Here is a 15,739-nt window from a genome sequence, read left to right as displayed (position 1 = left end):
TACAACGCGAGCAACGCAATTAGGGTAAGAGACGCGTTTTTAGAATTCCAACTACTTTCTGAACATACTGGACCATTTTCATGCTTATATGCAACGCGACATATATTACAGTATACCCTCGACATCTTCGAAGTTGAACGGGGCGAGTCTTTGTTTAGTCCGAAAGATGAACACGCGGACGGATCGTGCGTGCGCGCATGGATCATGCCGATTGCTCGAAAGAAGAAGAAGAAGAAATAGAAGAAGAAAAACACGCAAAGAATCCGCACAATTCGTCCGCGTGCGAGCTCAAAAGTGGTTTTACCAGCAGCGACAATTGTGTATTTAACGTTCAGAAGCCAGGCGTGCCTGACTATCTCGGTGGAAGGAAGGCCCGGGCCGACGCGGCCCGAGATGTAATTTCGCGGTAACCCAGGTGTCCTGCAAAAATAACGATTTTGTACACTTAATTACACACTCTGTTCGAGACTTAATACCGGATCTCATTGCGTAGTTTCGGTGTGTTAGTACTCACGACGAGATTTGGAGAGGATCAAACAAATTGTACTTCGCTATATCAGACCGTGACGTCTCTCTAGTGCTACCGGTACGTGGACTTGCGTGTCTCACATAAAGTTCTTCGGACCAAAATCAATTGTCTGAGAGACATATATATGAAGACTGTACTGTGTCTAAGACTTGTCACAAATTTATTTTATTAAAAATTTAAATTGCACTAAAACATGGAAGATTAGGACGTCTTTCGGTCGGATTAGTACGTACTGCGTTTAATCATTTTCCATCGCGTATGTAAATAGACTTCGATCTTGGCTCAATTAATCCTGTGTTTTGAAAGAACAAAGAGGGATCAGAAGTGAGTCAGATTTGAGTTATATACGATAGACGTCCTAGTTTCTCGCATTTCTTCTTGAAGATCTTGAAGGATATATATTTTTTTGGATATATTATATGCTTTTTGTTCTGTTTCATATACCAATGATTATATACAATTACCGGTTACACTTAGTCTACATGTAGGCCACATGTAATTTAATTATATAATTATACTTTATCTTTTATTCCTAGAGATTAGAATTGGGAAGCTACGATATAAATATATCAAATTGCAGATGAATATACATTTATTGTGTCGTAATTTAACGGTTTTTATATTATGTCACTGATATCGTTGAGTTAGTTACTGGTAATATGATATATGATATATGATATATTATAGAGAACACTGTGTCAGATCGGTAACCACTACTAGCGTGTATATGATGCACGATATATCTCTGTATTAATGATATATGAAAGGGACTACTCTGAACATTACTAAATAACTGACCATCACAGGTCACACAATCGTTTTTTCTCCGGATAATTCAATCGTATAATCAATAATTTTATCAGAGTCCGAGTACATCGGTAGCATCAGAGATTCAGACGAACATACAAATAATTATATGAAAACTATAAGAAAGGAGTGCGATTAGGGCACCTGCGCTTTTGTCTCTGCTACAAGACTTACGTACGAATATTGTAAAGAATACGACTGTTACAGTGTATGAATTTAATTCGACCGGCGGCGCACGCCGGGTCCACGGCTCGACTTATATATTAAACTAATCTATTAATACTTAAAAAAAACAAACGAGAGAGAGAGTGAGAGAGAGCGAGAAAGAAAGAAGGAAGAAGACAAGGAGGATGAAGAGGAAGAAGTGAAAAAAACAAAATGGCTACAAACTAATAAAAGGATTGTGAAGTATTCGAAGTTATGTTTTTAAACTGAATTTTTGAAATAGAATGTGTATGGAGAGGCAAATGAGTTTTCTTTTCGTTCCCTTGTTGGATATTTCAATACGGAGATGTTCTTGCCGTTTAAATTGAAACCGAATGCGTCTACGATAAGTTTACAGGAGTGGCACCTGAATTTAAATTTTTGTGTGAAAATTTACGAATATTAAGAGTGAAAGTGTAATTGATTATAGTTTATATATATATATATATATATATATATATATATATATATATATATATAAATTATGTGTGTTTCAAATTATTTTAACATATGCGTTGCTTCCAATTATACGATACATTTGTAATCGAAGTATCATTTTATTGGATTCGGTTTTCGACGCTTACAACACACGAAAGTGATTTTCATTCATGCTAATAAAGCGACAAAATTAACGTACAATGTATTCTTTCCATGCTTGCAGCGTTGAAAATTAGACTATGGGATTCGGCTGATTCGCTCGTTAAACGGAATTAATGCGTAATGACACGGCGAAAAATCTGTAGGTTGGTCGCTGGTGAGTTCACAACTAATGATCAGCTCGATCACATCGACGAGTGATATGATATACCCTTCTGCACATGTATAGATCGCTGGCTAGAAGTGAATTACGTAATCTTTTGCTAATGTACGCATGCTCTGGGCCGCGCATCTACGCAATTCGGTGTGTCATCGTAAATGCGTAATAGACTCGGTGAATATTAATTAGCAATTGTCCACGTATCGTGTCCATCTGTATGTATGTACCTCGTGAATTTTGCGCACGTTCGCTCTTATACGCTTTACCAAAATTTATGTGCGTTGTTACAAAGCGAACGTAATTTCGCGTACGTTTTATCAACGTGTAATCTATAACTTCGTAGATCACACTGTAATTTCATGTTGTTTCCATTAGTTCGGCGAAAGAATTATAAATAACCACATGACACGACGGAGAACACAAATATTGACTTCTCTCGTGCGTACACGATATAAATATCGTTGGATATACGTGGCACGATACTTCGCTATATCCGCGCGACGTTATAAGTGGTATCATGTTGCATAATTTTTTAATTAGAAATCGAAGGACTCGCTACATAAAGTACAGAGTCTTAACCTTTCACCTCCTTTGACATTTAGTCAAAGTTAGTATTAATAACCATTACTTGAAACTTACCTCACGTGAGATACTTAAGTATAAATTTCGAGTTAGATTTGAGTTTTTCATACTTAAATCACGCAATATATACGACATTATATTTGTAATCGCAATTCAACAGAAAAATTCACATCTAACTGTGTGTTCAAATCTGAATATCTTATTTAGGTAAGGTTATTTTTCAAATAACGATTACTAATACTGGTTTTAGAAACTTGCGAATAAGTGATTAGCTAATAGCATATATTGGTTTCACATAGATTTTCTAAATATATTTAACATTTTAGAATCGTTTGTAAAACGATGCGTATTACCTGAATATGCTACCTTTAATGAGAGATCACTGAGAAAATATCAGCGCTTCGTGCCATTGCAGGATAAAACATTTTAATCCATTCAATGATTTTGGAAGAAATTTATTTAAAAGTCGAAAGACTTTTAAGCTGAACGACAACTTTGAATTATTTTTTATTTTAAACACGCTTTTTTTGTAAATACTCGTGAATTTATACTAACTAATAAGCTAAGTAAACAGAAGACACTTACGAGAACTAAGAAGAAAGAAGAACTTTTTATTAAAAGAAATAAAATTATTATTAGAAATAAAATACGCGCGCGAAAAATAAATATATGTAATAGTGCTCTCACGACGGAATAGTTTTCTGATGACTAGTTTGTCGAATGAAAAGTCTATGCAACTTGACGGGCGAATTTAAGGGAGCAAAAGTCACTTACTAGAAATTTGCAAAGTTGTAAAATTTATCCCAGATTCAAGGGCGCCCGGCCCAGTAGCGCCGGCACTGAGGTGCGCGCGCCTGGACGAGCGGAATACCGAAACGGGTTAAAAGGCCGAATTGACGACGGACGCGAACGCGGAACATGCATCCGGTTGTTTGCATGACCTCGTCCTCGACTCCGCCGCCCACCGCGCGCCCCTTCGTGGCCGCCGAATCGTCGTCGTCGTCGTCGTCGTCGCATGTCTGTCAAAATCGGCGAGTGGCTCGCGGCAGTGGCTCGCTCGCGAGGAGGATGTGAAAAGGAGAAGGTGGTGGCAGAGTGTCGAGGAGAGGAGAAATAGCGGACGCGAGAACTCGTGTTGCTGTCCTATCGCGGACAAGAGGACATCGACGTGTCTGAGCGAGTTAAATCGAAGGATGCGTCCGCGCTCAAGACGTGCAACCACGGCGACCGGCGTCTGTGCGTTCCACTCGTGATAACGACAAGCTGCTAAAGAGCTGGTGCAGCAAACGCAGGGGGAGGAGGAGGAGGAAGAAGAAGAGGAGGATAACAACGTTCAGAGGATAAGAGACATCGCCGTCATCTTCGTCGTCGTCGTCGTTGTTGTCGTCGACGCCGACGCCGCCACCGCCACCGCTCCCGTCACCGTTACCGTCGCCGTCATCCCCGTCGAGCAGTCGACGCAAGCAGCAATGGCCGCCGCCGTCAACGGGGTCGGGCTCGAGGAGCTGAGGACCGAGATCGAGCGGTTGTCACGCGAGCTCGATTTAGCCTCTACCGAGAAGATACAGTCGGCGCAGTACGGACTCGCGTTGCTCGAGGAGAAGTCGGCTCTGCAGCAACGATGCAACGACCTCGAGGCCCTCTACGAAAACACGAAACATGAACTGGAGATCACGCAGGAGGTTAGTGCGATGAGACTTTTCGGAGCGCAGCTGTCTGCTTGGACACGCGTCTGCTTCGACACGCCCGCCTACACGGCGCGAAAGAGGGGAAGAGTGAGAGGGAATTTATTCTGTCCTTGCAACAGTTCCCTTGTGGGAACGTTAATTAATGCTTCATAAAACATAAGACATGGATTAATTTGGAGCAGAGTTATATTGGAGCAAAGTATAAAGTAGAAAGTTGGAGAAAATTGTTTAATTGCTCTTTTAAAGTAGAATTTAATTTAGAATTCAGTCAAAGTAAGTCTGTGAATTAGCTGCATAAGTTGTTCTCCAGCAAATGTATCAAATAAGTACAAATCAGGAGAATATAGGCAACAGAGTGATTTGTTCGCTATATCTGTTTTGGCCACTTAATTCACTCGCTTGTGTTTGTATAATTATGACTAGTTTTATTAAAAAATGTATATCAAAAACTGAATGAAAGTATTTGTAGTTGAATCTGTGAAGTAAAATTTAAAAGAGGTACATCTTGTGTCAAGCTTTGAACAATTTTGAGTTGAACAATCTTAAGTTACTTTTATCACTTGTTGCACACTTATGTGAGCAGGAATAAAGTATATTCTGTTATTATTTTAGGCCCTCGCAAAGTTCCAGACAACTACAAAGTTGACCACAAAGAGCGGCATTGAGCAAGAAGAGAGTCTTCTGAGTGAGAGTGCTGCTCGTGAAACTTCTTTGCAAACACAGATTATAGAGCTAGAGAATGAAACAAAACAGGTGTGTATTGAATTAGTTATAATTGTCAGTTTCTACTTGAAGAGAATATGTAGTTTTCTTTCATATAAATTCTTTTTCATTTTATCATGGTTTTAGTAGTCCAGAAGTAGACTGTTAAGATTCATCTTGCTAAGGAATATAGTAAATTTTACTAGAGACATAGCAAATGTTTTAATAGCATATTTTAGTTGCTAAAATATAATTAATTTTATAGTAATACAATTAATAAAATATAATTAATTTTATAGTAACACAATTAATAAAAAATTATTAATTTTATAGAGTAATTGTTACTGTGTGAACTACAATGCCTGTGCGAAACATTTTCCTGTCTGACGTGTTAAGTTTCTTGTTTCAGCTACGTCATGAATTGGAACGTGTGGAGGTGGAACGTGATCACGCGTTGCAGGAGCGCGAGGAAGTCGGGAAGGATCATCAGCAGGCGGAGACGGAACGCAAATCGTTGCGAACGGAATTACGGGAATGCAGGTTCCGTGAGACTCGCCTGCTTCAGGACTACTCTGAGTTAGAGGATGAGAACATCTCATTGCAGAAGCAAGTGTCCGGTTTGCGGTCCAGTCAGGTGGAATTCGAAGGTGCCAAACACGAAATTCGCAGATTGACAGAGGAGGTTGAATTATTTAACAGCCAGGTTGAAGAACTGACGAATCTGAAGAAGATAGCAGAGAAGCAGATGGAGGAGGCTCTTGAGTCTTTACAGGCTGAGCGCGAGGCCAAGTACGCCCTAAAGAAAGAGCTGGATCAGCGGATTAACAGCGAATCGATTTATAACCTTAGCAATCTCGCGCTCTCCATCCGCGGCATCACAGAAGATCAGACGATATGCAGCGACGGCGAGGACGACTCGCCTGCATTGCGCAGAATTGAGGCGGATCTGAAAACGCAAGAGCCGGGCACGTCTGCAACTGACAAGCAGGTCGACTTATTCTCTGAGATTCATCTGAACGAGCTGAAGAAGCTGGAGAAGCAACTGGAGCTTGCGGAGACCGAGAAGGCTCATCTCATGCAAAATCTACGCGAGTCGCAGTACGCGGTCGAGAAGAGCCAGGGCGAGCTGCAGACGTTCGTTGCGCGAATAGTGCAGCTGGCAGCACATGTGCAATCGTTACATCATCTTCACTCGAAATTACCCGAGAAGCAGAGCGAAGAAACGACGCTGGATAAACTCAACCAAGTATATTCGCATATATATTATGGTCTCTCAATTTAAACAAATTAAAGTTAATAATGGGTGAAAGAGAAACGAGATGCAACAAATTGAGTTGCATTTTGTATGACAATTGTGTTGTATCTTGCATGATAAATGAGTTGCATTTTGCAGTACCCGAATGAAACATTAATGATATTTTATCATTTTTACAGGCTATTGTGCAGTACCATCAATGGAGTACCATGTCCGCTCGCGAGATTGCCCAATTGCAAAAAGACCTGGCGGAGTTGGAGAATGGCTTGGCCGTGTCCGACTCGACGCAGCAGCTGAGAACGGAGCTGACGAATCTGAGAAATAAGGTACGAATTTCATCGTATTTCATCACGCGATTTCTCGAAGATACACTCACAACGGCATTGTCGCGATGTCGCGACGAAGAGCGGAAGCGTAAGTTAAAACAGACTATTGTAAGATATAGAGAGAAATGAAAAAGAGGAAGAGTAAGAATTTGGTAATGGCAAGAATATAATGTGTTTGTGTGTGTGTACGATACTGGCGTAAACGTCATGCAAAATTCGGTTACCTTGAATAGAAATTGTGGCGTTTCAGATACCCGAGTCAGAGAAGAGCCTTCGAGAAAAGGTTGGAACGTGTGGTCCCCTTGACGTATTTACCAAATTATTCAATAACAATTTGTCTTGTTGGCTCCTCTAATGATCCGTACAAATTTTCGCTTTTCAGTGTCCTAACAACCCATATACATCGCTTCCTCTGATCTTCTCTTTATACATATTTAACCACATATATTTCCGAAGCTACTGACGAATTCACCATCGCTCCATTGAATGTGTATTCACGTGTGAGAATATTTCTCTCGGAGAGACAGCTACCTGCAGACTTGTACCTTTTATTCTCACACGCGGATCGCCCTTTCGCATTAGCATCTGAACGAATGAACATCATTATAAATCGCTCGAAAGGGACGACGTACGGATCGTAATACGCTATGCACCGTGGCTTTTTTCAACAATAGAATACGCTTAGGAACAACAAGTCTCTCAGAATTGATATCACTCTCCTCCTATTATCAATTTCGTACGCATCTAACGTAGCATGTGTCGTACTCGCCGAGCCTCTTTTGCACGATGCTCAGACAAGAGAAATCGTACACGACGTATGCCATATTCTCGCAAAGTCTATCGTAGTACTCGCAAAAAACTGCGTACTCGATCCTAAAAAAAAAAAATACTACTACTACTACCACCACTCGAGTTTTGCAAACTCGTCTCACGAACAACTTCCGACAAACACGCAGTATCAAGCAAAGCGTACCTAATGCATTTATTACGACTGGTATCGCGCTTTCGTTCACGCGACTAACATTCCGTTCTTTCATTTCAGCTCTTGGACACTGAACAGAGAAGCATGCAACTCGAGTCAGACGTGTCCACTCTGTCGAAACTCACCGCGGAAGCAGGTGGCTTCCTCGATTCCGCTCAGAACGACCTCCAGAATCTCTCGGAGGAACTCGCGCAACTCTATCACCACGTGTGTACTGTCAACGGCGAGACTCCTTCGAGAGTGGTACTGGATCACGAGAAGATTGTTCCCGAGAAGGAGGAGGAGAGCAGCAAAATGGACTGGTGCCGAACCTTGTTTAAGACCGACATTAAGATCAAGGATCTGGAGAGTCTCAGTAAGGCGAAGGAAATTGCGAAACACATAGAGACGGCGATGGACCAAATAAAGCATCTCAGAAGCTCGGTGGAGCACACGATCGAACTGTCTAAAGTCAAAGGAATGCAGTCCAATGTCTGCAACGTTTGTGAAGGTGAATGCGCAAATACTTTGTTAAGAAGGTTTTGATTTTATGATACAGATAGATCTCTAGTTTTGTAATGACAATTTAATTTTCAAATTTGTCCTAAACTTCTGTTCTCTTCGCAGCTTCTGTCAACGAAAACAAGGCAGAGGTAACGGACCTTCAAGAGCAAGTCATCAGGTTAAAGGCCTTGTTGTCCGCTAAACGGGAACAGATTGCCACGTTAAGAACGGTACTCAAATCGAATAAGAACACGGCTGAAGTAGCGTTGACGAATCTGAAGAGCAAATATGAGAACGAAAAGAGCATCGTGAACGAGACGATGCTCAAACTGAGGAATGAACTTAGGATGCTGAAGGAAAATGCCGCGACGTTCTCAAGTGAGTATTTGACTTTGCACTTCTTGTTCTGCCTTCGCCACACTATCAAGATTCTTTAATATTTCATAAAAAGCTGCCTGTGAAAAAGAAAAAGAACAGATCCCATTGAGATAGCTGATAGTTGCCGTGTGAAACTTTATTAAACATCTCCTTTTTGCAAAATGATTTTATAAGTCTCACAGTTTGTCAGTGAAATTCAATAATTTAACTTTGTTTTTTTACGTTTTGTTTTCCTAACACATGCCCACTAACACGACATTAAAAATACTCTCGCTATCAGCTATTATGAATGCTCTGCTGTTAATTCTCTGGGGTACCACGATCGATTTTTCAAACGCTCTCGTCCTGTGCCATAATTATTGCATCGCATAAAAATGATCCGCGCGATTCATTCTTAAGTGTGACTAGTCGAGAACAGTTTTGGAACACGATGCATCAATGTACATCTGGCTTCAACTGCTTGGTGCGCGTTTTTCTGCCATATAACATTTTATGCTACATAAATATATCAAACGTAACAATGTTCAACGATTAATCGAGATGCCTGGTTTGCCGTTCAATTCTCCCTCCACGAGGAATTAGATACGCTATTTGTCGGGCGCGTTCTGACTCTGTCGCTCGCTTATCTCTACATCGTGTTAAACCCTGCTAACCATACACTCTCCAGGTCTGCGTGCAATGTTCGCTGCACGCTGCGAAGAGTACGTGACGCAAGTCGACGAGCTTCAACGGCAGCTCGCTGTGGCGGAGGACGACCGGAAGACGCTGAATCAGCTGCTGCGTTTGGCGGTGCAGCAGAAGCTCGGTCTCACTATGAAACTGGAGGAACTGGAAGTCGACCGGGAGCTGCGTAATACCAGGCGGCACGCCGCCGGCGCGAATGGCCGCGGTAGACCGCGACTGTCGCAACAGACGAACCGTCCCCACTTAGGCAGAGACTTCTTCTAGAAAATGATGAAGATGTGGAGCAAGATATTCTGAGAGAAGCAAGGATTTTGAACCTTTTCAAATTTTTCTACTGCTCGTTGTCGCGACTTACCGCGGCACCGCGATTGTCGTGGGCTTAGAGGACTCTAGTGAGTATAATTGACTTCTCCTTCGTTAGAAATGAGACGTCACGTCCGCGGTCTCGTAGATACGTGCGCAGTAATATCGAGAATAATAACGTTCTCGCGAGACGTATTTTTGCAAAAGAGACGGACAGGCGGGCGGGCATGTTAAATGGTTGAAGTGAGAGAGAGAGAGAGAGAGAGAAAGATAAGAAAACAGAAAATTATGACGCCGTCCTCACTATAATTGGAAGAAAAATTGCGCTCGATGAATGCGGGGGAAGTAAGAAAGGACGTTTTAAAGATTGTGCGAAATGTTCAGTTTAATGCCCCGTGAATTTTGCTCCATATCATAGAGTCTCTTCGGGGAGAGCTCTGCCTTGTGTTACCACTATTGTTAATAGAGGAATTTAAGGGGTGTAGGATAAAGAAGAAACCTTCGTTGAAGCGACCTTGTGCTCTCTGCAGCGTGGGTTTGCTACTCGTGAGTTTTAACGTTTTAACGTTTCTACTACGTTCTCTATGTATGAAACGCGCTTCAGCCGCGTTCTTTGTGATGCCGTTGAGTGCGAATTAACGTGCGAATGTTCGATCCGTTTTCGTTCTCGTTGCTTCTTTTTTTTTTTCACCGTACAGAGGCAACACTCTGCTTTCGGTTGTCGACTCAAGAGCTCATCGAGCTCCGCCAACTATCGCTTCAGCATGCTTAATTTATTAACGCTTCACGTATTTCCTAACGATTCCTCGTCGCCACGGCGACTCCAAGGATATCCCGTTGACAGTGCGCGTAGCATAGTAACCGTCCGTGGACCGGCGAAACGCTTTCACGTACGTTAGGGGAGAAAAAAGAAGAAAGAAGGAAAAGGGGGACGCACGACGGAAGGCACGTGCACCGTTTGTAGGTAGATAGATAGAACGATGGCGGATTTTACATTGCATACCATAGAGACAATATCGATATCGCGCGTGACCGGTAGCGTTTATAATCAAAGTAGCGGAACGGAATGTCGTAGGCAAGTAGACTCTCGAAAAGTTTTATTAATCGGTAGCCGAGTAAAACAGGACGTAGGGATCTATCTTCCAAGTAGAGAACCTCTCAGGTCAACCTCGTAATAAAAGCTGACACAAAACGATAGTCGGATGCATCGAATATTCCGCCTCACGCTCGCTTATTTTATCCGATGATTTTCTTCGAGCAAATATTTTGAAAAGTTGTATTCCTCACGTGTTGTCCACTTGCTTATCTTTTTCGTCGGCATCGATAAACGTTCTCGCAATCTCGTTGTTAATCGCGGGGATTTCGGTTGTTCGTGCCACTGAGGAGAGTCGGGCCGGAACGTCCGCATCACGTTCGGGAAGTATTGCCAATACTTTGCGCGATATGTGATATACGCGACCATAAGACTCTCACGGGTCTTCATTTAGCTTGTTTGTATCTAGGACCTTTGCCATCTTCTCTGCAGATACCTCGTTCTTTTCTCCATAATCAAGTTCATGTAACGCGGCCTAAGTGGTCCACGTCAATTTTACTGACTTCTAGCGGCAGCTAATTAAATGCACGTATCGTTTATTAGGCTTAATTATTGCAATGATAATTAAATGTATTAGAGATGCAGCTATTCTTTAGCGTAACTTTTATCATTTGTTATAATTATTATTTATCTAGATGTGTATGTGTTTTTATTGGCAAAGCGCTTCGCGAGGCACACATCAATTTTAACATTTATTCAAGCATAATGACCACTGGCCTCTGATGGGGTTACGAGTAATGGCTTTTTTTATTTAAAAAAAGGCGCACGCGAGAGGAGCTCTGATTATTACAGTTTTATCGGTTATCGTTGTCTTATACTTTTGTAGAAGTGTAAACGTGATATATATATGTGCTCACACATGTGTGTGTTACGCAGGGTGCTCTTTTACTTTAGTATTCTTTGTAGATACATCGTGCACGTGTTCCCCCTAGTATTATACTCATATTTATAATTTATAGTTTGCCATTGCAGAAAGCAGTCATTCCAATCGAAACAGCCACAATGTGATCGATGCTCGACCTTTAACGATTTATGCACCGATTGTACGTCAGTATTTTACGAACCCATGTATTAATTATTATTATTAACGTTATTATTGTTGTTGAAGTGCATACATTCAAAATGCAATGAATGTAAAGGAGCATCCTGCGAAAATGAATTTATATATACGATTTAATCATGTCATAGGTTGTCTTCAATCAAATCTGTTACTATGGCTCTATTGCTATTATCTTTTTATTATTATTATTATACTCTATTACTATTTTTATTATTATTATTATTATTGCCTGTCGACTTCGTCGCTCGTATTAAGACGAATATCTAAAGAGAATTTATCGATCGTTCATCAATCAATGTATAAATTGATTGATCAGTTGTCGCTATTATTATATCTATATCATGTAATTATAGCGTCATCTGTGTCTACAACGCGTGTTGCGAATGGGGATCCTGTTTTCCGTTTTCTACGATCCAACCGTCAATCACGCTCTATTCGCATTTAGAATAAAGCGATTTTCTCTGATCTTTCAATTCGTTTATACGTTTATACGTTTTTATTTTCAGTGTAGAATTTTACTTCTCTGTGCGTTACCTAAGTTTAAATGTCGACAAATCGATCAGTGAAGACTATCGGTTTATTGAAAGTCAGTTGCACTGACTCGCAATAGATATTATTGCAATAATAATTATTATTAATCTTGCTTACAGGGACTCTCTGTTTCCCTCTTTTTCTAGAAATAGATTTTGCGCTTTCAAGTTAACTGTTAACCGTTTAAGTTAACCGTTGCAATATAGACGGATGAGAAGCGTTCTTATTTTTGATTACGTCATCCGCGTTGGTGCAATTGTCTCTGAATGGTAACGCGAGCAGTAGGTTTTACTCGATAATCTTATGTATTGACCACCCACACAGGAAAAACGATCATGGAATTCCGCAAGATTCGCACGCACTTAGGCGTTAGACACAGGTCGAGCTAATTTGTGTCCACAAACCGAGCCAGTCTCAGACCACCGTCCCTTCCCTTTTCGCCTCGTACCAACGTCGGGAACGAGCCGGGCAATGAAAGATTCTTCCGTTGATTCAAGGAGCTATCCTCACGTATTTTTCACGAGAAACTTCGTCCTCGACTTTTACCTAGCCGTCCGCGCCGCTCGACGCGACTGGAGACGCCGACATCAGAAATAAGTCGGAGGATAAATCTTCATTATAATTAACAGCGGCGACGATAGCGAATAATTGTAATTCAGAGATTGCGCGTAGTTGTCAACATTCGATGATAACGTTCGTAAGCGTGAAGAATCGAATGGCGTTCCGATAGATTTTTGAAAACTATAAGATTACTTCGTCACGATGAGACGAATTGTGCAATTTCTACGCTCGTTGAGATTAGTTAAATGCATTGCTTTTGTTGATCGACTTTGCGAAGGATCACGATGATGACGCACAGTCTCTGAAATTCGTTGTCGCAGATTGGCGAATTACGATTAGCGCGTCGTCCAGTCGCGGAGGCGCACAGCTTCGACAACTTCTGCCAAAGATATTCTGTCCTTTCGAAGGACCGACACGGTTCCTTCCGTACATTTAGCGTCCTTCATAAAGTTCCTCCGCGTTCGTAAGAGAAGTTGCGTGTCGGCGCCGTGTATTTCTATTTACGCCATCTCGTCAACTGTCGTCTTGAATGCTCCTCCAGAGAAGAGGATTCTCTTCTTCTTCTTCTGCGCCTTGAAATTCTCACTTCTCGCATAAGTCTCGTCATAAAGATCGCTCGATGATTTCACATTTTTATACCGATCATTTCAATGCTCGGCTGATATTTGAGCCATTCACCAAATTTCCTGATGTGAATCGTATTTTTCGAGGAGACCGCCTCAGACGTTTCGGAGGGCGTTCAATCCTTGTGTACCGAATTACTTGTCGAGTACGCGTTTAAGAAGCTTAGAGTGTGTTTGTAAGCTAGAAAGAAAGAAGAGAAAGAGCGATTTTGAGGTCAAATTAAAAAAAAAAGAAACAAAGGGCGAATGTTGTTGGCTTTATGAACAATAATATTCGGGATCTGCCCGTTGCAATTATTGGTAAACGAGGCTTGGAACGACGGGCAGATTTGCTCAAGGCTTCCACAAAAACTCTCATTGCGTCCCGCCCGGTGATGTTCCCGACGTTGGTCGTGTGCTTAGATCACAATACGTGAGACTAGGAGTTAAAAAAGAAAAAAAAAGAGAAAATGAGACTCGAGTAACGAGTCGATTAGCTGTAAATGGCGTAGGCTAAGAGATCGATCGAGCGTAGCGCGCATGCTGGGGAATGACTTTGTCCAGAAGGAGGACTCGGAGCGAGAACTCGATGTAATCTGCGATGCGTGTGAGACGTCCCGAAGACGACTTTGCGTGTATTGCACTTCGACCGGGTCCATGTCGCACTTTGTACGCGAGATATTTTTACACTTTGTCGTTCACTCAGTCATCACACACATGTCACGTTAAGAAATAACGTTCTTATTTCTTTTCGTATTGGCGGCGATAATCGAGACGACGACCAGACGACGTCGTTAGTATCATTTTGCGAATTCGCGCGTGTCGACGAGCAACGTCGAAGGCTGCTAATTGGTAATGTAACATATACTATTGCGCGCCGAGAATAGCTTGCTCTCAACGAGAGAGCATGTATTAATAATTTGATTCGCGAAATAATGTAGCTACGCAGTCGTCGTTGCGATTATCGAACATCCGTTGAATCAAATCACTTCGTTGGGAGCAATATCGATTCTTTAACATATTGTGCCGATTGTTAGGCATTATTAATTACATGTTACTCAATACATCCTGATGCAGAACACACATAGCTCAATTTTAACCCGACACTCCGTTGGAAACAAATCAGTTTTTTTTTCTGAATTAGGTGTAATTTTACGTGGTTTTAACATCTTTACATAGACTTATATGATAAATTCTTTAATATAGACGTAGCGTTCGGTATTTGATGTCGGATAGTACCTATCAGCATAGGAAGATGTAATTAATGAATTACTGGCGAGATCTTTTGAGTCTGATATATGTTGACTCTAATTTGAGAAGAGAAAACAAAAACAGAAACCTTTATCATACAGTCCTGCTTAAAATGATGCAAAACAATAATATTACATAAATTTGTGTCCTGAATTTCAGTCTAAATCAGTGTAAATGAATAAAACAATAATTAATTTACACTGAGATATTCAGACTGAATCGATATTCAGGCGTAATCTTATCGCTCTGTACCCGTTATTTTAATTAGGGAGAGCGAGTTTCAACGACTTGGCTTTGCCTCGTGCTTGAGCATGGACCCAGAAAACTGTACATATTGTAAATGCACTTCTAGCGTTACGGCATTATACATACATTATGTAAAACGTACCAATTACATCGCGGAGATTAGCGAACGATTTATAACATGCATATATATATATATATATATAGATATATAGATATATACGAACGTCAACGAGCGTATTATATTTTCTCCGTAGCCGTATAGATCATTAATCGTTAACATAGAACAGAGAAAGAGAAAAAAATCCGGAACCAGCCGCCGTTCATAGTAACTTCGTAATTCTTCTGCGTTTATTGAGAATTAATTAATCGGAGCACAGAGGCGCGCAGCCAGTCATGTTAAATTAGATTGGACGTAGCAGTTAAATAGGTGTTCAGTCAGTGATACATTATTTGCAAAGGGATATTTAAAAGAAAAAACTAAAAAAGATTAAAAAAAAATGACGAAAAGACAAAGTGCGTATTCAAGCCACGCTCGTGGTACCTGGCGTTGACGTTATTAAACGATGGTACACTATACGTAGTAGAGATTCCTTTTGTAACATAAAGTGAAATATAATCATTTGTAACAGGATAGTGACTGCAAATTAATTTTTTGTGTCTATTAATTGTATATGTATGTGTATTCGTCTTTCACATTTATTGCAGTTTAATTTGT

At 41.0% G+C, this 15,739-nt stretch overlaps 1 protein-coding gene across 3 annotated transcripts; it reads left to right on the top strand.

Annotated features, from left to right (window-relative positions):
* The first annotated feature begins 1,966 nt into the window (after window positions 1–1,966).
* Window positions 1,967–15,655, top strand: LOC116844140 (protein bicaudal D). 3 transcript variants are annotated; one of them, XM_032815307.1, is made up of 8 exons: window positions 1,967–4,561; window positions 5,180–5,320; window positions 5,679–6,515; window positions 6,704–6,850; window positions 7,101–7,133; window positions 7,893–8,322; window positions 8,439–8,693; window positions 9,361–15,655. In XM_032815307.1, exons 1-8 carry the CDS (start codon window positions 4,349–4,351, stop codon window positions 9,639–9,641), a joined length of 2,337 nt encoding a protein of 778 aa, XP_032671198.1. In that variant the 5' UTR covers window positions 1,967–4,348; the 3' UTR covers window positions 9,642–15,655. The 3 variants fall into 3 exon arrangements, with proteins under 3 accessions (XP_032671198.1, XP_032671216.1, XP_032671206.1); XM_032815325.1 differs by lacking the exon at window positions 9,361–15,655 and adding an exon at window positions 8,974–9,350; XM_032815315.1 differs by lacking the exon at window positions 7,101–7,133.
* Window positions 15,656–15,739: the final 84 nt, after the last annotated feature.

Source organism: Odontomachus brunneus, unplaced genomic scaffold (assembly GCF_010583005.1).
Source record: "Odontomachus brunneus isolate Ranch 3 - 2012 unplaced genomic scaffold, Obru_v1 Obru_scaffold_003, whole genome shotgun sequence".
Lineage (NCBI taxonomy): Eukaryota > Metazoa > Arthropoda > Insecta > Hymenoptera > Formicidae > Odontomachus > Odontomachus brunneus.
Note: the sequence above shows the minus strand (reverse complement) of the source record. Positions and strands in the feature narration are given on the sequence as shown.